Source organism: Dipteris shenzhenensis, chromosome 17 (assembly GCF_047967505.1).
Source record: "Dipteris shenzhenensis isolate YYH24624 ecotype China chromosome 17, Dip_SZ_1.0, whole genome shotgun sequence".
In the NCBI taxonomy this organism is placed as follows: Eukaryota; Viridiplantae; Streptophyta; class Polypodiopsida; order Gleicheniales; family Dipteridaceae; genus Dipteris; species Dipteris shenzhenensis.
The window spans coordinates 11,897,982-11,921,493 of record NC_141612.1 but is presented as its reverse complement, the minus strand read 5'-3'; the positions used below and the strand labels follow the sequence as shown (position 1 = coordinate 11,921,493).

Genomic DNA, 23,512 nt, shown 5'->3' with positions numbered 1-23,512 from the left:
TTTTTCTTCGTTGTTGGTACTCTCCATGCTTTCATTGCTGCTCCATCAAGTACCACAATCCTATTGGATAAATAGGGTCAATGCCCCACTGGTGAGCCCCCAGATGAGGTGAGCTCGGGGGGCTGACACCTCACCAGGCATTGGGTAGGACCTGCAGGGGGAAGGGGTGAGGCTGCCCTGTGGGCAGCAATATGGCCGCCACATGAGCAGCACTTAGATCCACTTCCAGGGCATGAATGCTGCGACTGGTACAACAGCGACAGCAAGAAGTACAAAGGTACAGCAGCAGGCTGCGCAGGAATAGCAGAGTTCCAGACCCAGCTAAGGGGCCTGCCATAGGCCCAACAGAAGGCCCATTTCTAGGTGTGCATGCGACAGCCGGCAGACTGGTCAAGAAAGACCAATCTGTAGTCGGCCTGTTTCCAGGGGAATGCACCTGGTCAGGTTGGCTAATCTGGTCGGCCAGATCAGGACCAGGTCGAGCTATTTCGAGAGGGCATACTGCCCTATATAAAGAGCGTCTAGCACGGGGCCAAAGGCATTCACTTGTGGCAGAACTGAGCATCCCCTGCAGACTACCACCCTACTGGAGAGGATTGGGGAGGGCAGGAATGCAGTAGCAAGCCTACGATTCAACATACAGAAGGTTGAATATAATGATGGCATGACCATTACGATGATTGATCCGGACTGCTGTAGTTTCACCAACATCATTAGGATCATCAGGATTGTCATCTGCATCAGTTGTCCAAACAATAGTAGGCATGGCTGCTTTGACACATGTAAAGGTATCATTGAATAAATCCTCTTCTTTCTACCATCCATCTAGGAGCCCCCCAATTCTGATTTTCAGAGCATTATCCTTCCTAGCTGCATGTTCTTTAATCTCTTCTTGAATACCAGCTTTGCTTGCCTTTGCATCAAACTCCACAATCACTTCTTGCTTGGCTGTCTGCACTTCAGTTTGGACTAGATTCTTGACTGCAGAGACCAATTGGGGAGTAGGGGGGGAAGCATTGCAAGACTTTACAACCTCTTCAATAATTTCCTTCTTACCAGGTCCTTCCAAAACTTGGATTCGAGCTACTACATCTGCCAGTTGCATCCGCAATTCTCACTTGATCCTGTGAAAAGCAAATCTGTTTGTGATACCCAATAATGGGTTGGTCAAAATGACCACCTCGTTCATATATGTGTGCATATGGGGAAGGAGTCTTGGCTGCAACTGAGGCGTATCTAGCTCTGCTGTTGGAGGTTGTTGGAGTGGAGGGGGGTTTTGACGAAGAGGATAAGCTAGGCCATTCTTTACTGGTCATATCTACTAAACCCCCTAGCTAAGCTAACCCCCTAGTTGAGCTGGGGGTTCAGCTCAGCTAGGGGTTCCTAAAGGTTCCTAAATCAACACCTACCTACAACCCTGAAGATAGGCGAATCAGAGAGAGAGAGAGAAAGAGAGAGAGAATCAAATTAGGTTATCCACCACACCACCTCCAAACCCAAAAAAAAACTAGTGCTAACACAACGGAACGAAGATAAACCAACGTACCTATAAGAAAGCAAATGAAATGCCAACACAAACACAAGGAAACAATTATTATCATTATTATTTAAATATTTAGTTATTATTTACTTATTTTTAATTTACAAATACCAAATAATAAAATAAAAGTATGGAGAGGGGGGATTTAAAAATAAAATAAGTATCTAAACTAAACTAAACAGGTACCTAAAAGTAGCCGACTTCTATATAACTAAACAGGTATCTAAGAGTAGATGACTTCCATAAATAGAACAAACCTAAAAATTCAATTCATTTAAACCTGACCTCATCATACTCTTTAAAAAGGGATGCAATTAAATGGAAAAATGACATAATTAAGGGAAAGTTCAAACCTCTCGCATTGCACTAGGTCGTACCCTTGTCTTGGCTTCCTCAAAATCATCCATCGTTATCCTCAAAAATGCATTATCAGTTACCTCAATGTGACCGTGTTTGCCAATTGCTCCTTCACTATTAGACGTTGCCAGATCAAGACCTTCAAGTTGACTTATAACCTCACTCAACTGGCTTGAAACTGGCTTTGATGTCTGGCTTTTGTATGGAAACCCTTGAGCACTGATGGGAGATCCTTGTGTTTTTATTCTCATATGTACATGACGCCGTAGAGCAGTCATGGCTGCTTCATTACAAAGTGCTGTGAGATCTGCACCCACGAATCCATGTGTTGCAGCTGCCAAAGTCTCAATCTCTACCAGGGTCAATGTATGACTCATTCTCTTAAGAAGACCAAGTAATATTTCACACCTTCCAGATGGAGACGGCACTCCTGCAATGTAATTGAAGGGCAGAATTAACAAATAAGAGAAAAGGGGTGTATCTCCTTCAAAGTGCCTTATTCTTACTAGCACTCACTACAAGCAATGTGTAACCCAAGTAATGTGAAGGAGACTGATGCCATGTCATAGTCCACCTTCTCAAAAAACAGGGGGGGTTTACTAAAAATTTGATTTGCTATTTTCGTGTGCATAGAAACTGGTACACAAAAATTATACTAAGTCAACCTGGAAAACAAAGGAATCGTACAAAAAGATAGATATTCCGAGAATGCTTCAACGAATCTACTATGCCATTTTTACAGATGGCATACCCATTGTATATTGGATATTACTCAATATCTAGAAGGCTATTTGTGAAACAATTTAATCTGAGGCAAGGAATGATTCAGATGCTGCATTTATTTCATATTTTTGCTCCAAGGTTTCCTTGTTTTAGGACTCTACATACCACGGTCAATGTGTTCAAGTCTTAAAGCTGCCTCTTAGATCATCTGATGTTCACTTCACGGTTTAAGAAAAGGACATACACTACTCAAATTTAGATTTTGTTCAAAGCATACAGTTGTCTCACAGAATATATTTGTCTCCTAGTTTATATGCATACCAATTTCAATTTCTTTATCAAACCTCCCAGGTCGACGCAAAGCTGGATCAATAGCTTCAAGTCGATTTGTCGCTGCAATGACCAACACACGTTGAAGACCCTGACCTCCTCCATCCATCAGTGTCAGGAGTGTAGAAACCAAGCGTTGTCCAAGTTCTTCACTCCCCACCTTTCGTTGGGGAGCAATAGCATCCAGCTCATCTATGAACACCTTTCAGAACATCATATCACAAATCTCCATGCATAAAAAAGAGATAATAGACAATAATATGGCAAAGAAGAGGCAGTACCACAGATGGAGCTGCTTTTTGAGCTGCTGTAAAAATGGCACGAAGAGCTGCCTCACTTTCTCCATAATATTCACTTATGATCTCAGGCCCGTTTATAGGAAAAACCTTCACACCAGCCTCAACTGCTGAGGCAAGCGCAAGTGACGTTTTCCCAGTTCCTGGTGGTCCATGAAGAAGTACACCATGGGGAGGCTGCAAGCCTAATCTAGCAGCACCAATCCGATAATCGAGACCACATTATGTGTCAAATGGCAGCTTACAAGGACGCACTAAAAATTTCAGATTTATCCTGACTCAGCAAATGCTGTATGCTTTTTCTAGGATTGTAAGTGACTCACAAAGCTCAAAAAGACCAAATCTATAATACAGTACAGACTCAATGCTCTATGATTGCTGCTCTATAGTTAGACCTTATGAAAAGGTGTCAATCACGCATTCACAGTGCTCCCACAAAATCCTCTGTAACGAGGTATGAATAATCAACATGCCGGCAGCTCACGTCATTTCACCAAATATGAAATCAGTCCATCATGCACAAAATAGATGATGGAAAGCCATCTATGTCCTGGATTCATCTTCCCTTCACAGCAGCCATCTTGGAAATAGCAATACGAAAGAAGACAATCAATAGCAGAGCTTGCTTCTTCACTTGGTCACTCTTAAAAAAGAAAATATATAGATGAGAACAGAAGTAAACATAGCAACATAAAAGAAAAATTGTCTCCCCCTTTATTCACAAGAGTTCATTTGCAAAGCTCCAAACTTTGTGAGGCACAAGATTGCTTACATCTTATTATTCCTATATGGTTAAAGAGCATATCCATCTTCATTTTTTTGTTGTGGTGTGGTGTGAACACCCCTTGGGGCACTTTTTACCTCCAATTAGGAGGTCTTTTAGGGTGAGTTATTTGCAGGTCAAATTGAACTGTTGCAGAATTTGCAACAAGCAAATTCCTATCTTGCATTGTCTTTCAATAGCTCATCGGTATTTGTCTTTCTGTTTTATACTTCCACAATTAGATCTTGGTCACCATATGGCCGAAGATTGCATCAATAGTCGAATTGTGTTACACACTTTTTGTCGTGTGAAATCCAGTTGTATTTATACTACAAAAAGCAACTATGTTACACACCCACAAACACACATGCAGCTAGGAATGGTTCACACAACAGTGACTAGCTACAATGATAATACAATATCAGTGCCCAGCAGTGGATGTAGACCTGGTATCAACAAATGCTCACACAAACATACACACACTTGAGCATTCATTTACATAGAAGTCTTCATACTTAGTTCTTGTCAGGACTCCGGCTGTGAAAGGCAGACTCAGCCATCACATTCTCTAACTATTGAACATGATTGTTTATCTTGGAAACTATAGGAGAGGATGATAATCCAGGCCTTTTGGCTAAAAGTTTAAGACATTGGGCTTTCACATGAGTAAAGTGTCGAAATTCTAAAGACTGAAAGTACTATTTTAAAATATTCACCTCATAAGAAGCTCAGGTCGCAGAAGCGAAAGCTTGATAATTTCCTTCAGAGTTGAAATCTGCTCAGAAAGCCCCCCTAATGCAGCATACGACAACCTTTCCAAATTTGTCACAGCATGCTCTGCAAGTTCCTCAGCCTTTTTCAGAGGAGTTGCATCAGTATCCTTGTGAGCTTGCTTAAAAGTAGCACTGTGCCCCACCTGTGAACCTAGTTTAATCTGTGTCTTACTCCCTACATAGAGTATTCTAGGAGCTGAAGAATATATCATATCAGGCTTGCTGTCCTTTAATGTCGTCTGACATGAGCCTGTAGAGCCCTCCTGTGAGAAGATTTTGGCATCAACAACTTGGAATATGCACATTTGCCCACAGACTGGAATAACTACAAAGTTGCCTTTGAGCAAATAGCGACCATGAAGCAGACGACTAGCAAATCTTTCAAGCAACATCGTAGCTCTGTCATTCTCATTTCCAAAGATGGAAGAAAAAGTAGACTGATTTTTCAACCACCAATACCCATCTTTCCAGGGATCTTTGCCTGCTTCCTTGAAAGGCTGTTGTCCAGGCTCACAACCAAGAGGAGACATAGTTTCCATTCTTGCAAAGCTTGCCTCATCAGCCCACGTCTGTACCTTTTCTGGTTGACTCTTTACTTGCTTACGTGCTGGTGAAGAAAATGAATCCCCTCTAGATTTTGAGAGCAAGTGCTGACGTTCAGGTGTGCCTTTGACAACAATATTGGATCCAACATTATCATCAAAACCACTTCCTATATCAAGGGGGCACCATCTAAGATCAAGCTCTTGGCACTCTTGAAAAATCACTTCCACAGACGCCCTGCTAGAAGTTTTTGATCCTCTGATATGCTCAAGTCCACAGCCAGTAATTGCACTCACACAAATCTGTGTCCCTGATTGAGGCCATCCCAAGGCATGAGCTAGCTGTTTTGATAATCTTACTCCATCTTTAAGCTGCAGTTTGACAATTGCACTATTTTATCAGTATTTAAATAAAATCAACTTCTAATACATATGTAGGCCATGTGAAATAATGTTACCTTGCGACAAGGCCATGCGCATGCAATCACAGAGTAAATACCCAGTTCATCCTTCAGCTGGTCTTCAACCACCACACCAAAGTGCCTGCTGCAGAGGCTTGCTAGAGATTCCACTTGTGGAGTGGGAAGAACTCCAGTACTGCATGAAAGACACACTGAAACCTGCATCATGACAGTCAATCTTTTAGCCCTTACAAAATGAATTGCAAGAAAGGACTAACACCCATATATCTAGATGAATCCAGGAATATTCCGAATCTTATCCTTTGAAAACACAACAAATAGTACAGTTTCAATCTCGTGACAGTCACAAGGTTGACAACCATAAACTCCATCATGCATCTATGCATCCCCACCGACATCATCAGCGCCCAATGGTGGGTGTAGACCATAGTATAAAAGAATGTTCTCACACATACATATCCATACACCCACACACACTTGAGCATCCATTCATACAAAAGTATTCGTACTAAGTTTCAACACCAAAGGAGAAGGCTAATATACCTAGATGAATCCAGGAACATTCCCAAACTCATCCTCTAAAAACACAACATAGTGCAGTTTCAATCTCACGAGAGTCACTCATAAGATTGAAAACCATAAACTCCATCACGCATAGCAGGGACTAGCTACTATGACATCCCCACTGACGTCATCAACACCCAACAGTGGGTGTAGACCATAGTATAAAAGTATGCTCTCACACATACAAATCCACACACCCACACATACTTGAGCATCCAAAGGAGAAGGCTAATCCTAGAAACTATGCTAAAACTTCCTCCCTAAGCCTGACTTTAGTCTAATTTCATGCCTGCAAATTTATATTCTTTTTTGTTTCCACCTAGCCTTCTTCTCACATCAGAAATGATGATTTTAATCTAATTTACCTGGTCCTGCCCTTCAATCTTTTGCTGTGCTCCCCATCTTTAGACAAGAGCATGGAATACATAAGGTCCCAAACTCCTTTAAGAAAAACTTTGCAAGTGAATCTGGAATGGCACTCAATTTTCTTTCAAACAAAATAGCAAAAGGAACACAGAAGGCAAAGACAGACGTGAGTTGAAGGTCCCGCCCTCTCTGCCTTCTCTTCTTCTTCCCTGCTCAATCGCCTCGCCTCGCCCCGACTGTGCACTGACGTGGTGCCCACCCCGTTCTTGTTTGCATGCCGCCCGCATGTCACCGAGGTGCAAGCTCTGTTCGTGGTGCGCTAGCTCCTGCTGCCACAGCTCCTTGGTGGCTGCTTCCCTCACGCTCGGGTTTTGCACAGCCCGCTTGTGAGGGCCTTTTTGGGTCTTGGTCTACCTGCAGCCAGTCGAGGAGCTGCCCTCCTTGATTCGGTTGTTTTTCTGGGCTGAGTCCCCTTTTTTGGCTCTGGTGGTCATTTACCAGCTGGACGTGTTGGCTGCTATGGTGAAATAAGGAAGGAGAAGCTCTCTCCATAGCTCACCCCATGGCTGGTTTTTCCCGGAGGGCAGTTGGTCCTTTTCAGCATCCCCCCTCTTCTTTCCTTTTCTTTCTTTTCCCACCTCTACCTCCCTCTGTCAGCAGCAAAGAGTTCCTTGTTTATTCCAGAAAAGTGAATCTTGGTGGTGATCCTTGGTCTAGCAAGAGGGCTCAAATGGCAGCTCCCTCGACTCCCACAACCGTTGGAGTAATACTTTCCCCAGAGGATAAACATGTGAAAAATGTCGTACAATCTCTTCAAGATAGAGCACCGGTGGGCAAGATTGTTGGGCTCACGCCTATGACGAGCCATGTTCGTGATTGGCTCAAAGCGAGTTTGGCCCCAGAGGGCTACCACATTCACGAGGTCACCATCTTTCCTCTCCCCCGACACTACCCAAGCCTGGTAGAGCAGAGCCCCATCTTCCTCGGCCTACACCTAGTGTATTTCATTCCTTGGTATCATGGGTTAACAATTGATAGCATGGACTCGATGCACCACGTGCCAAGCTTCCCAGAGATGCTCCGCTTTCCGGGGTTCCTAAAGGAGTATCGCCCTATCCATCCCTCCACCGGTGGATGCCTTGGCACAATGTTAAAGTCCCCACCGACTACAACAGCCTCAGTGGTGGCAGATGATAAGAAAGATCATTGTGTGCCCATAGACTTTGCCAGAGGAGATCTTCCTCAAGACACTAGATAGGGGAGGGCTCCACAAAGGGTGGAGGTTTATGGCCTCCCAAGTCAGTGCCTTTGTTGCAAGCAAATAGGCCGCTTGGCATGGGCAAAGCCGGCACTCAAAACAAAACAAAACAAGCAAATGGGCCACTTGGCACGGGTTTGTCCTAAGGGGACAGGCTGGGCACCCCTTCCCCCTTAGCCCTATAAGATGCAACAGTGGGAGTTTCATGAGGACAGAGCACAGCACCTATCCACATTGTCATGTGTGGACACAAAGATCATACTGATCTCTCCTGCATGCAACTTCTCTCTGACGTAGTGATAGTGAACCTCAATGTGCTTCGTGCGAGCATGAAACACTGGATTCTTTGCCACTGCAATGGCACTCTGACTATCAGTGAGAATTGGAGAAGGACCCTCCAATGACAGATAAAGATCAGCAAATAGACGACGCAGCCAGAAGGTAGCCACTATAGATTGTTTCTTGCTCAGCCAGGAAATGCAAGCTTTACCCAAAAAGAAACAATTGCCACTAGTGGACTGTCTAGTGTCATAATCACTAGCCCAATCTGAATCACTGTAGGCATGCATCTGCAAGTCACCCCCCCTGGGAAATAACAAGCCAAAAGACTTCGTGCCCTGCAAATAACGGAAGATGCGCTTAACTGCCTGCCAATGCATAGTTTTTGGGCTGTGCATGTACCTGCTCACCTGAGATACTGCAAACTGAATATCAAGTCTAGTGTTGCAGAGATAAATGAGGCATCGAACAGCCTGATTGTAAAATGTGGCATCAACTGATTCTCATGCATCATGCATTGTGAGTTTCAGCCCCGGCTCCATGGGAGTGGCTATGGGCTTACAATCATGCATGTTAAATCTGTCCAAGAGTTTCTGTACATACTTGGACTGAGACATAACAGTGCCACGTCTCTCTTGAGAGAACTGGATCCCCAAATAAAAGTGAAGCAGTCCCAAATCTGACATGTCAAAGTTGGTCTGCAAATCAGCTTTGAAATCTGCAATATTATCTTCATTGGACCCTGTGAGCAGTAAGTCATCGACATAAAGAATGATGACTAAAATTTCCCCCCCATCCTTCTTGATGTAGAGGGTGCTCTCAGTAGGACTATTGTGCAGCCCCTTGCTGGTCAAAAAGGCATGAATCTTGGCATACCATGCACAAGGGGCCTGTTTCAGCCCATACAAAGCTTTGTTCAGCTTGCATACCTGAAGTGCATTTCCTGAAATTTCAAAGCCTAGAGGTTGTTTGACATAAACCTCTTCCAACAAGTCTCCATTTAGGAAGGCTGTTTTAATGTCCAACTCATGAACATTCCACTCAAAATGTGCAACCATTGCAATAACAGATCGGATGGTGGTCATCCGGGATGTAGGAGCAAAAGTCTCCTCATAATCTGTGCCCTTTTTCTGAGCATAGCCTTTGGCAACCAGCCTTGCCTTGTATCTGTCAATGGAGCCATCTGGCTTCCGTTTGACCTTGAAAACCCATCGTGTACCAATGGCATGTTTACCTGGTGGCAAGTCTACGACATCCCAAGTCTGATTTTTCTAAATGGAATGCAATTCATCGTGTATGGCATTCATCCAATGCACATTGTCCTTTGCTTCTTCGAATGTTACAATGACACTGAAAGCTAATGCATCCGTGGAAGGATCATAACTGCAAGTCAAAAAGGCATATGTATCATCATTACAAGTGGCTGTACTATCCCGAGCATCTAGAGCAGCCAGCCTAGAATTTGAAATGCAAGATAAAAAGGCATAGTCCTATCCAACAAAGTTGGCTGCAGCATCCCCACTGTCAGATGCATGAGGAGCTGAATCTGAAACAGCCACACTGGAGCTGTTTTTCTTCTCTTTTGCAAGCCTTTTCCTGCATTCTGCAATGTGATGACCTGGCCTTTTGCAGTAATGACAAAAACCCTTCTTCTTGGGCTTACTTGCATCATTCTTAGCCTTTTGTGAAGGCTGTCCTGACCCACTGGAAGGCTGATTTACTGATGTCTTTGCCTGTCCCTTTCCTTTTGACTTGAACTTTGAGAGCATAGCTTGTTCACATGCACGTGAAGCCAAGTTTTTCCTGGTCTGCTCTTCCTGAAGCAGAAGTCCTATCAACTCATGAAAAGTGAGAGGATTTGCACCCCCCCTCAATGATAAGTTCAGCGAGGTATGAAAGCTGAGATAAGTCTCAGGAAGAGAATTCAGAGTGGTGGTAATCATCTCTGAATCAAGAATAATCTCATCAATGTTCAATAATTGCTCTCTAAGATCCTGTAGCTTTGTGAGGTGGACTGACATGGAGTCACCCTCTTCCATATGTGTATTACTTAACTCTCTTTTCAAGAAAGATACCCTTGCATCCTTCCGGGCTGCATACATGCTTTCTAAGATATCCCACGCTGCCTTCGAGGTCTTACACGACCAGATATGCGGAATGATAAATCTTTTCACTGAAAGAGAGATGCATGACAAAGCTAAGGCATCCCGTGAATCCCATCTCTTTTGTTCTGGAGTGGTGGCTACAGCTGCACCAACAACCTGTCCTGCAACTGCACCCTGTGCACGACCTCTTCCACCTCCTTGTTGGGGAGGGGTATTAGGTGCCATACCTGCTGGTCCGATCTCATCCCCATTCACATAATCCCATAAATTGCGAGAAATCAGAATATTGCGTACCATAAAACTCCATAGGGAGTGGTTGGTACCATCCAACTTGTCTTCCTGTGAAAGACCACCGAACGGGAAATCATTCTGATTTTGCTGGGCCATATCTGAGAAAGAGATTTTAGCAGATACAAAACTGAATTCCCTTACTGGGAATGAAATGCACAACTCCCAAAAAACACAGCCAAGCACTGGCTGTAAATGCAACTCAGATTTCTGCACTTGCACTGTCAGAAATCTGTCCAAGCATCAAAAACTCTCCAGAATCTACCAAAAGTGCTGCAAAACACTTCAAGAAAGGCAGTGTGAACTAAAATCTGTCAAATTGCTCTCCCAACACAAAAGCCCCAATTTGTGGCTTGAAATCGCAACCAGAAAGGGGCAAATTGAACAAAAGCCCCAAATGTTGCACAAATTTTGCTCTGACTACAAAAGCCCCAAATTTTACTGCAAAATTGCAGTGTGAATGCAAAAGCCCCAAATTTCTTCAACACTTGCAGATTTACTGCAATGTTGCCCAAAAAAATCCAACTGTGCTCCCACAAAACTGAGCCAAACAATGGCTATATGCAAAGAATGCGCCTGCCAAAGAACCTTGCAAGTAGAACCCTGCTCAAAAGTCTGTACTGAAAACGACAGATGCACGAAGCAAGAAGGCCCTGCTGGTACGGTGACTGTACGACAGAAGTACGGATTACCGTACTGTACGGTATGTACGGTATGCAGGTGTATGGAACAATACTATGAACCGTACGGAATCTGATGCAGGAACTGGTACGGAACTGTACGACGAACCGTACAGTATAGCAACGAGCTGTACGGCTGACTACGATGTACAGTTGGAACAGGCGCTGCAACTCTACGGCGCTGCAGTTGTACGGACGTACGATGCAGCAAACGGAGACTGTACGGATTTGTTCACGGGCAGTTGTATGGCGGTTTGTACGTACACTCCGGGATCTGTACGGCGCTGTCGACGAGGTGGGAGCTGTAACGGCACACGTGTGAGCTGTACGGGACAGTACGGAAGGCAGTGCATGTATAATGCGGGACTGTACGGAATCAGTCCGTACAGATTGTACGGACCATCTGTACGGACAACGAGCGATTGGAGCAGGGAGCTGTTGGGCTGGAGCTGGAGGCGAATGTCCAACAGGAGCAAGAGCAGGAAGAACCTGCTCTGATACTAAATGTGAGAAAGGGAGAGAGCAACAGTGAGAGCAAGAAACGGGAGAGAGAGAGAGAGCTGAAAGCTTAGTTGCAAATAGATGAGTGTGAGAGTGATTACAACTGAAGGGGTGAGATAAGGTTTTGTCCTAGTAACAAAACCTTAGTAGTCACTAACCATAGTTAGTGGACTAACTGCAGTTAGGGGAAAAAACCTCTTAAAGAGGGAAAAGTGCCCCTAACTAGCTTATTAAATTACATTGGTCACTGCTGAATTATATCTATAATTCTAACAGACTCCCGGATAGTCTTCGCTTCTCCTTTGGCCAGAGGAATCATGATGGCATGTTAGAGCGACCTGACAGATTCTACATTGGGGATTGGGAGCCACAGGTATTTTTGCAAGGACTACAATGTCAGATCAATCTACACTTGTGCCTCATCTAGAGCAACCAACCACATGGTTTGGTGATGCTTATCCGAAAGGCTCATTCAGGCCAATCTAAGATGCCAAGAGGAGTTTGAGTGGCAGCCATTCATATGGGTTCAAGACCAGGAGGGACTTATATTGGGACAGAGGACGTACACAAGATGGGCACAGTGGGATAGTGGCCCAGCCAATTCTTTCAAGGCATGGAGCCACCTTCCCGCGTAGGCAGAGTCGTGTGTTCGGGCACTCTCACATTTAAAAGGGACGGGAAAAGATGGTGGAGGTAAGCGCTACAATCCTAGAGTCTTGGTGGGAGGCATTCACAATGCCTCAAACCCCCCTCGTTGATACGGGTAGTTTTCTAGGACGACTGTGCCCCTCAAGGTAAAGAGAAGGGCATGGAGGCCTTCTTCAGCCCAAGACTACAAGAGATCCCAGGGTTGACAAGTCACTGGACTCGCTCAAGTGGCAGAAGATCAAGATAGTGGGCCGTTTGGGCAAGGACTGGACCATTTAGCTAGTTCCGGTCTCGGCAGGGCAAGACGATAGCCTAGTGACACCCTATGGTTATGGGAGGGCCGACCTCTTCAAGAGATTCAATGAGATCCGAGTGAGTGGTTCTAGACCGTACGATTGGCCACTCGAACAAAGTAGAGGAGGTGCCCTTCTTCTTGTACATAACACGCATTGGCCGACGTCTTCAATTGGAGGCGATATCATGGACTCCCTTGAGAGAGCATCATTGGGTGGAGCAGCAAGTTCCCCAGCAGGTTACATTGCATTTCTAGTCACGTCTTAGGACCAATCACAAACCACGGAAGATCTCATACTTGTTCTAGATGGTGGCAAATGGAGTTTTGCCCATTAGCCCTTGGTTGCAGCAGATGCGTGTAATGGTAGATGCCACCGCTGCTCAAACAAAGTTCTAGAGATGATCCTGTATTGTTCGTGGGGCTGCCCCACAGCACAGAGGGTCTAGATGCCAATACACAAAGATTACAGTGTGACTTCACCTAAGCGATGGTTGCATGGCTGAAGCGGGTCATGCCTTCTCCATTGATCCAACCTCTCCAGCCTACAGCATTTAGGGCCAGTGGGTCTTCAGGATACATATGTGCTTATATATGGTATACATGCTTTTGTCGATTGAATATGCATACATACAATATACACACGTTACGTATGTAACAGACATTTACATTATAAAGAAATATATATAAATGACCATCTGTAAAGCTTGTAAATATACTTCCACCCACTTGCATGTGTATCTGCATGTGGGTGCGCATACATATGGGTGGATGTGCGTGCGTGTGCATGGAAGCGAGACAGAGAGATGTACATATATGACACCAACACAACCCCAGAACTCGGACCTGCAAAACCAAGCACAAAGAAACAACCATGGAAACAATGAAGATGTGTGCAAGCTAGCTCACCACTCAACCATGACGTCCACGAGGAAAAGACACGAGAAATTGGGATGTTTCCTCCAAGCCATGAGCTGAGTTGTCGGCCCATCTCCCAACCAGCCTAATGTCCCATACCACCAGGTGGCGCCCCATGGGCCTTGGATCAGCTGCTAGGTCTCGGGCCATGCTAGGAAGCAGGTGCACATCCGCAACACTATCCAAGATCCAAACAGATTAGGAAGAGCTGAACTTGCTCTAGATTGCGATGCTGAAAACTAGATTGCTATTTTTAATGCACTCGGTTGGCAAACCCGTTATAAAATCCATATGGAAATACTTTCTCATTTAGGACCACGAATTTGCAATGGATATAATAAACCCACCTCCGTAGACGTTCAGCCTTGGTCACTCGACCGATTCGGCAAGCTACGACATAGTTCTGAACAAATTCCCTCATTTTAGGCCAATAAAAAGTATGCTTTACCAAAGAGAGTTTCTTGTGTGCCCCTAGATGTCCTGCACTAGGTGCATCATGACACTCTGGGAGAATCTTGGATCTAAGATCTAACACATCCTGTTACACAAATCTTTTCATTTCAGAACAACAACCCATTCGGAATCATTCACTGACCTCTTACCGCCCGTATCTTAGGTGACACAATCCTTAAGTCTTGGTCACCCATGGAGCTTCCATCCTAGATCTTTTGCCAATAAGGACTGAAATGACTATCAATAGCGCAAAGCCCTCTCAAGGATTGAAATAGATCAAAGGATATATCTCTGTAAATGACATAGCATTTACCATCTTAATTCAACTGAGAGCATCTACTACACTATTAAGGAACCCTTTCGATACCAGATCTCCAAATCGGAATCTTCCATTAACTCTGTCCATCTAGTCTTTCTCCTCCTCAAATCACAAACATACTTGATTGACTGATGATCGGCCAATACCACAAATTTAGAACCATACAGATAGGGTCTCCAAACCTTAAGAGCACACACCACTGCATAAAGTTCCTTTTCTAGTGTCGGCCAACAATATTGGGTGTCATCCAGCTTTTTACTCTCAAAAACAACTAGTCTACCCTCTCGGAATAACGGAGCCCCAACCGCATAATCACTGGCATCAGCCTCCAACACATAAGACCGGGTAGGATCGGGAAGAAAACCTTGTACCTTCAACAAGTCTTATGCACTTTCAGCCATGATTGCAACCTAAACGGAAACAAAGTTATCTTTCGACATCTCAAAGGCTGAAGCGTTACTTTTCTTTGTAAGGATTCCACTGCAATGAACCTCAGTCCCCAAATGCTGCTGTGCTTTTGAACGATTGTATGTCTTCCTCTTATAACAAAAAAGTACCAAGATAGCTCAAACAAGCACTAAAACAAAACAGCTCCGGAACTAAATGGGTTGATCTTACAGAAACGAATTGGGAAGCCGATAGAGACGCTGAGACCATAACAGCCTCAGGCATCCACAAGGTGGCGCTGAAGTCTGCATCTCTGCTGTCGATCTCCAAGACGCTGCAGATCTGGGCAGTAGGGGATACAAGGCCATGCAGTACGGTCGGATGCTGAGAAAAATCAGGCGGACTTGAGGGAGGACAGGCTTGCTGAGCTTGAGTCCCTCCTCCGCCAGCACTAGCACGTCGTTTGGACTTGGAACTCCTAGTCGGCATGTCTGCCTCTGCTGCTGCCTCTAGCTCCCAAGCAACAATTTCTCATTTTGTTCTAAGACAATCCCAATTTCGTACATGCCGTCACCCATATCTAATTTTGTATGCCTTCCGTGTGCTTCATCATCTTTCAAACACTTGTTAGCCCTGTTGTTAGCAATGCCTCAAATCGATTGAGCCCAATCGCTTGGGGCCTTAGCACATGGATGGGGTAGCATGGGTTTAGGATGGGAATCTTTTTGTCATCATTACTCCCATCCTAGGCCAAGTGGATTTACAATGGGAGTAGCCACTTTTTCTCCCATCGGCAACCAGAATGGGTTTTCCTTTTTTAGGGATCCAAAAACATGGAAGGATGACATGTGTCCTTATCCCCACGTGGTCCCCACCTCTTAAACAATTGAAACGATGCCATGTGTCTTCTTCCAACTAAACCCATCCCTAGTTCTCTTTTGTTAGCACATGGTGGGATGGGAATAGGATAGAAATATGCATGGGACCACCTTTTGTTATTCCCATCCTATTTCTTCCCATGTGCTAAGCCCCTAAGTCGGCTAGGTTCACATTACGCACCCCCATAGAACAAAAAGAACTACTTGGAAGATGGCCCTTGGTTCACACTATGCACCTTTGTAGAGGAAGTAGCGATTGGAAGAGTTCGCATAGAGTGGACGGCCTTCATGAGCTCGAGACAAATCTTGTGTCAGTGCCTCGGTCCGTCGTCCCTCCTATTGGGCCAACTAGGATGGCAATCCTTCACATCGCCTTTTTCAGGATCACAATCTTAGACTAACCCCGTCGATATCTCTTTCAAAAATTTGAATTTTGTTTCCCCACATACCTTCACCCCTCACACACCGATGGTCCCCATGCTTGATGGCCCAACCACTCAAGTAGGCAAGTGCCCCATTGCATGAGGTGCAACTGCTCAACTTTTGGATTAAACCCACGAATTTAGTAGTGAGACGGCCTTCATCTCACGACTACTTAGGGAGCACTACTTTTTCTATTTTTCCAAGTAACACCCAAAGCCTTAGAATCATTGACCTCACCAAAGAAATCCAATGGCCAAACTACTAGGTTAAAGTCTTGGAGGCAAGACAGACTATTTAAGCGCTTTAGTGGACCTTTGCATGCCAATTCAGCATGTTCAAAGTATCTCAAAATTTAGCCCCCTTGAAATTAATGGTAAGCAAGCAAGCAAAGTATATTCATTCAAGAGTGCATTAACACCATGTGTTGTTGCCAGTGTGTGTTGCACAATGTTAATGGAAAAAATTGGTGGTTTATCTTTTTTCTTGAAAACTCTATGTGGTTCTAATAGGGAAGTAGTATACGTGGTGGAAATGTCTTGCATGGGGGGTCAGGGTCGAATGGGAAGGATATGGGAGGAGGGATGGGTGGCGGAGCACAGCATGAGGGGTTTGGGCTTCCTTTGACAAGGGGAGGTGATGTGTCTTAATAGCCAATATTTTGGTATTGCCTTGAGAGTATGGATCATGAGAGGAGGTTGCATCAAAGTATTTGATTATTGAGCTTGCACTTTCTATTGAAGTGAGGCTTTTTCCTTTGCTTCCTTTTCCCTTTATTCCCTTATTTAGTTACCTAATGAACTAATTTTTTGGGTTATGAGGCTAGCAAGTTGGGGCAATTATCCATTAGTCGTCACATCAGCTTCCATGATGGATGTACATGAGGCTAGTCCACATGCTTTTCCTCCCTATTGTTGTTGCTACTTTACTTGCATTGGTTATGTAATTATAGCAATGACTTGTATTAAAGAAAGAGGGCCACAATATAGAGGGAGATTGAATGTAAGAAGACATGTAGCAAAATGGTATTTTAGCACACATAGGTAAAAGTATTTATTCTTGTCTCTTCAATTCTCCAATACTAATATTTACAATTAACTTTGATGTTAGGATTAATACTCTAACATTCTCCTATAATTAACTTAGATGTTAGGGTTAATATTTCAACACTCTCCTACTATGTCAAGTCTAACTTGTGCATACCTAAAAAATCTCTAAGAGTTTTGTAAATGCCTAAAGTCTTCACCTTCCCACAGGAATTAGATTTGGGTATACTTCTCATTAAGTCAAAATTAAAATCTACATTCTTCTACATATCAAAATTAAAATCTACATCCTTGTGCGTATCATGGGAACACATATCAGCATGGTTCTTATAAGGTTAAGGATTTAAAAACGATAAAAACTATGTCATGTAGTTGCACAAATGGTAGGTCATGGTGGTGCTCTCATGAGGATTTTCTACATTTGATGTTTGATTAAAGTTTTGTGTGTATTAATGTGAATTTAAACAATATTCCACGTATGAAGTAAAATACATGCCCTTGAGCAATGGGGATTATGAATGTGCTTTCATTGTTTCCTTATGGATCGCATGATTGGTGGGACCGAAATGCACTTTGGTGTACCCTTAGGGGTTTGCACAAATAGTACATTTGTATTGTCCTATTTGATTATATGAATGACACTATAAGAACGCTTGAAGCACAATAATACCAATAGTGATAGAAGATAAGCTGTATACACAAGAGGGAGATAAACATAAGTATGAATTATGCTCCCAATCAGATGATAAGCAATGCAAAAAATGACTTTCCAATGGTCCCCATCCTTGATTATTGTTTATTTTTCAAATTAAAGCCTATTGCTTAGCAACAAGTTATCATCATCATGTGTATGTCACTTGGTGCACTATACAGAGGAACAAGTCATGATACACAGTCAACCACATGTGTGTTGCTTAGAGCTAGGGCACACACTAACTTCAAACCATACATGTCTATCCATTTATTAGTTCACATGAAGCATTTCCTAAACATTTGTGTGCCCTTAACATGCACACTTGCAACTTGGGATTTAAAGCTGTGACTTGACTTGGATGTTTAGCATAGCTAGATAATTGGACAATTAGAGGGCTATATGCACAAGGCTCGTCTGTGGATACTCCAAGGCCTAAAGAAGAAGTGCGACGAGCTCGACCACCCGTTCGACGTGTGCATGCCCTCAACCCACCCACTCTCGATATGAAGTCAATGCGAAGAGGCATGGAACTGCTCAATTGATATCCTCAAGGAATGGGGGAGGTAGATTTAGGTATTGACCAATGGTTTGATGAATCCCTCCTATCACATCCACCAAGTATCTCAAACCATCTACATGTATGTGCATATCAACACCTCAATCACCCTAAACTCTCCCAACAATGATGTGACAACTTCGTGGCTTCCACCTTGGGAGTCTTAAAGCATGGGATTGAGGGTGCTTGGTGCATAGGATGGGACTCCACCCCCTCTTATCATCTAATTTAGGGATTCTTGAGCTCACCTTGTAGCACTACATAAGCTATTAATTCTAAAAGTGCACCCCCAAGTCTCAGACCTTGGTAGGTAGAGGAGAGGCACACCCAACTACGTTAATGGGACATTGCCAGCAAGGAGGGAAAGTCGGCAATAATTTGAGATGGGAAACTCTTAATAGGCCCCTTGGTAGTCATCTAGTGGCTATCCTATGTGAAGGTAGGGTCTATGAGATTGAGAGCACTGAGTCATAACTTGGAAATGTAATGGTACCTTGATTTAGAGAATTTCTTGAAGTCTTACATAGGATGAGCTGTAGCTTTTTATAGAGAGACCCATCAGATCCCAAAGCACACTTTGTCGATAGTCAATGGATACATGTGGGAGGCAATATAACATGAGGAGATTTGGGAGACAAGTGGAGTGCATGGATTAGGAGGAGTGACAATACTATATGGATCATCTATCATTGGGATTATCACCATCAAGAGGCATGACATTTTCTAGATTTCTATGGATTTTAATTCAGCACCCCCCTCGATAGGAGCTCTTTATTACAGTATGCTACTTCCACTACCTACACGAGGAGGCTGAGACTTCACTATATGCATCCATATACCCAAACATCATGGATTTCTCAAGTCGTGGGGGGAAGTCCTCCTTGGGGACTTCAATGTGAGGATAGGCATGCATCAGGTATCACTTCTAGATTTTTGCAATGACTTTGTCTTATTTCCAAACATTGATTTAGATAAGGCAAGGATGTCTTTGGGCGAACCCTAGTCACATCTTCTGTGCATGCATTCTTGGACATGAGCAGGATACATGATCTTGTCATTTATAATGGTCTAGATCGATGGCCCTCCTTGAGTGGATTCAGCTATTTCCCATAGTAGGGGGGCTTTAGTGTGGTTGAGTACCTGATGGGATCCCCTACCTTCACCTCTCATATCACTGATTTCTTTGTCTCGATGCCACCTCCAAGAGTGAATCACATCCCTCTCTTTTTTAATATATATATCCCAGCAGTGCTATGTGCACCATGACGCTGCTTATGCACACTATATATATCATGACATACACTTTGATCATAGCCTTTCATTTGAGTAGTCACACACCTTTCCACTTTACTTGCATATCTCAAGGACACCCCACTCCTAAAGGATTGAGCCACTCAATCGCTCGCTCTCTCCATGAGGCATCCTACACACTTTCACATATGTCCTCATTCCACTCACTATCGCCTCTTTGCTCAGCACTGTATTATAGCTGGTGGGATGATGAGTCTAAGGCTCTATACTATCCGCTTAGGCTCAAGACTCGGCATGACTGAATGAGGTAGAGACAATAGGCTCAAGACTAAGCATCACCGTTTGAATGAGGCAGAGACAATAGGCTCTCATATAAGGTTTGGGATGGATACAAGGTAGACAAAGGATATAGCAAGCACTATTGGGGCCAAATACGGACTATGAAACTTGGATACCTCATGTGAGACACATGATTTGAACCTGTCAATTTTGGGAAAACCAAGGTTATAATCTTCAATACATCCTTACAAACAATGTACAGAGAGTAATTCAACTGGATGGATTACGAATGGAAGTCATCGCATCCCACACAAACTTGGGGGTTCTTTTCTCTAGCCCAATTTTCACGATGCAACAAGGGATGCAAGGTTGACTAAGAAATGGATACATCACACTTGCTAGGCTCGAGTGCAAGTGCATTCACTCTCATTTCCAAGATCCCTAGATCGAGTATCTTCTCTTTTAACTCCTTGGTCTAGCCAGTGGGCATGTATGGCAGTCCTTGCTAGGGGTAGATTAGGCCTCAATGGAGAGCCTCTAGTTTTACTTGCTATTACAAATGATCCATAGTAAGTCATCACTCCCATGGTCATCTCCACTACTGCTTGAGGCAACATTCTATTAAACACATACCTCTATTGAATCAAGAAGTATGGCCCTTATACCATGGGCAATGGCTCTATCTTCATCTATGACTTTAGTTGATGGATGTGCTTAGGGATCACCTAAACTTTGATGTTGAGAGACTTACTAGATCTTTACTGGTGCTCTAGGATAGTGGCTAGAACTAGGCCTTTTCAAGCTCCCATTTTGCAACATCCACCCATTTGGAATTCCTTGCAATAGCCAATTGCATGGTGGCTATCTCTACTGCCACTGCTGGCCCACTACTTTATGGGAATGGCTATGGCCACAACCTCCTCTCATGGCCAAAATATATCCTGACCTAGGCTATGTACAAGGCAATCTTGCTCCATTTGTTGTGCACATAGGAACTGAAGCTCCATGACAATCTGTTCCCAAGATTAGGTGGATTTGGGTGTGGCTTGAGTGATGAATATGGGCAGGCTATGAATGGGGATTGAGTGATGGGGGCAAGGAGAGAGGAGAAGAAGATTGAGAGTGGTGTGACATATGGAATGTAGCAGAGGTGACTCTCACTGTAGAGTGGAATGGTGGTTGGCTAAGAGTAGGGGTGAGAGGAAGAACGCATACTATGAGTAGGCATATAGGGGAATGGCGGCAGTTGGGTAAGGAGGACATGTTGAGACCTCACTAATGCAAACATCAATGTCGATGTCAACATCCATAGTGATGCTAGTGACTATGATGGTGCTACCATTTCTAGAGATCATGACAATGTTGATGATGATGATGCTATTATGCTTGAGGCGAAAGTTAAAACCATTCTTAAAGCTATGAAGAGAGCTATGATGGTTGCCTTTTGAATAGCCATGCTATTTGTCTACAACCGTTGGGATACTTGCGGTTGGAAATCTAATTATTCTCACCTTTTAGCTATTGTTTGAGCTACTGATGTTTGGGCTACTCTTCCTTCTCCTCTCCTTTTATCCTCTTGCCATATTGCTTTGTTATTTTTTCCTCCTTTTTCTATAGGCTTCTTGCTAAAAACATGCTTAAATTAGGGGTTGGGAGAAGGGCGCAAAGCCCTTAACACTCTCCATTTCTATGTTCTTCAATAAGATAGCAATGCCAATGCAGAAAAGGGTCAGGCAATTGTAGAGAAAGGGTGTCGATGAAGAAGCTTAAAACGATGCCCAAATGGGCTGAAAATAGCCTTGTAAGAGCCCATAAAGGCCTTCAACAATAGGGCTATAAAAAACTTTCTTTTTTGTAGCAGTAGGGTACTTGCTAAGTCACTAAAGCACTCTATCTTAAGACCCTTAGGATAGTTTAGCACTTCTTTGAGTCGATCCTAGTTACTCTAGCCTAGTTAGTTGTACTTAATCTGACCCTCGTCTAGGTTAACTCAATCCTAGTTTAGCACGTTTTTTAGTCAATCCTAGTTACTCTAGCCTAGTTAGTTGTACTTAATCTTACCCTCATCTAGGTTAACTCAAAGAACTAACTAAACTAAACCCATCTAGCCTAACCTAAGGTGAAATCTAATCTAATTAAACCAACACCACCAGCTAAAGGTTTAGTTATAGCCTCAACAGTGGCACAAGACCGGACAGAGAAGGTAGTGATCAATGGTAACGCCTTCAGGGAATGGAAGGCGATGGAGAGGTTGATTGATGTTCACCAACAATAGAGATTGATGTACGGTCACAAGTAGAAGACAAGGTGCAAGTGGCAAGCTCTCGAGCAATGGCCGAGAGGGAGAAGTTGCAAGCAAGGGGTGTGGAGGGATCATATCCAAGCTAGGGATGAGCTGAGCAATGGCAATGAGCTGTGTTAGGTGGAGGCAGTCATGGAGCAACTAGTAGAGCAACAGGTGGAACAAGCAAGTGGAGTGACGATGGAGCAATGGTTGAAGCAGCAACTAGCAACATCATGAGGTGGACACACGATGTAATCATTTCACCATGTACAGAGAGGAGGAGGGAATGTGAGGGGGAGCAGAAGTATACACCATAATGATCATTTTACCCTCATTTTACCCATCACTCACTATCAAAAGTACACACCTTATAATCATTCCGCCTATCACTCACCGCTAAAAGTACACACCATATAATCATTTTGCCTATCACTCAATGCCAAAAGTGTTCTCTCTCTCTCTCTCTCTCTCATTCATTTATTTCACACACATGGGCACACACACACACACACACGTGCTTTGTCATTTACAAAATGGTTATTAAGAAGGTAAATTGCACCATGTGCATATAGAGCACACAAGAGTGGTAAAATGGGGGTGTCTCACATGTATGGATTGAATATGAAAAGACCAAAAGGGCTTCCCAACTTAGGGTTTATATCTTTGTCTTGTTCAATAGAGAAGTGTGCATATTGTGTAGAGATCCTTGTCTTGTGGTAGTTGCCTACTCCCTCCTCCAACCTCTCCTCTTCAACCTTTAACACAGGCTCTCAATGTGGTACCAAAACCATAGCTTCTTCCACACCAAGCCACAGTGCTACATAAGAGTGCCCAAGCCATAGTGCTACATACGAGTGCTTCCACTTTGCTTCAATCCCAAGCCATAGTGCTACATAAGAGTCTTGTGATGTGTGCATGTTTGTGATTAGTTTAGGCCATGGTTGTCTCCAATTATATTCTATTTGTGTCCATCCATAGTGGTTGTCTTAGATCTCATCACCAATCCCAAGGTTCCCTAAGAGAAGGTAAGGGAAAGCACGTGAGAAGTAGAGCTAGCACTTATAACTCCCCAAATACGGGCCTAGAGCTCAAGATTGAAGGTTTTCAATCTTAAGTGTGGGAGACTCAACTTATTTAGTTTATATGTCAGGGTTTCTAGCTTTGAGCGATGCTCAATCACCGAGGTCATAGTACCCATAAGAAAATTTTCATCCTCTTTGTATAGATTCCTCTCAAACTCCTATTAACTCTAGATTTTGCATCAGTTTTTTGTTTTTCTTATCAATTTGCTATATCCATG

General features: G+C 43.6%; 1 protein-coding gene across 2 annotated transcripts in view; it reads right to left on the bottom strand.

Moving 5' to 3' along the window:
* Nucleotides 1–15,587, bottom strand: part of CIP111 (Cam interacting protein 111) — a 30,071-nt gene extending 14,484 nt beyond the window's left edge. Inside the window, exons 1-6 of one of the 2 annotated variants that reach the window (XM_087388091.1) lie at nucleotides 15,036–15,587; nucleotides 5,783–5,944; nucleotides 4,726–5,696; nucleotides 3,232–3,436; nucleotides 2,942–3,152; nucleotides 1,894–2,327 (exon numbers count right to left, since the gene is read on the bottom strand). In XM_087388091.1, coding sequence (XP_087244217.1) covers nucleotides 1,894–2,327; nucleotides 2,942–3,152; nucleotides 3,232–3,436; nucleotides 4,726–5,696; nucleotides 5,783–5,944; nucleotides 15,036–15,293 — 2,241 coding nt within the window. In that variant the 5' untranslated portion in view covers nucleotides 15,294–15,587. The remainder of the gene's footprint in view (nucleotides 1–1,893; nucleotides 2,328–2,941; nucleotides 3,153–3,231; nucleotides 3,437–4,725; nucleotides 5,697–5,782; nucleotides 5,945–15,035) is intronic. The other variant, XM_087388092.1, reaches the window with a different exon arrangement.
* Nucleotides 15,588–23,512: the final 7,925 nt, after the last annotated feature.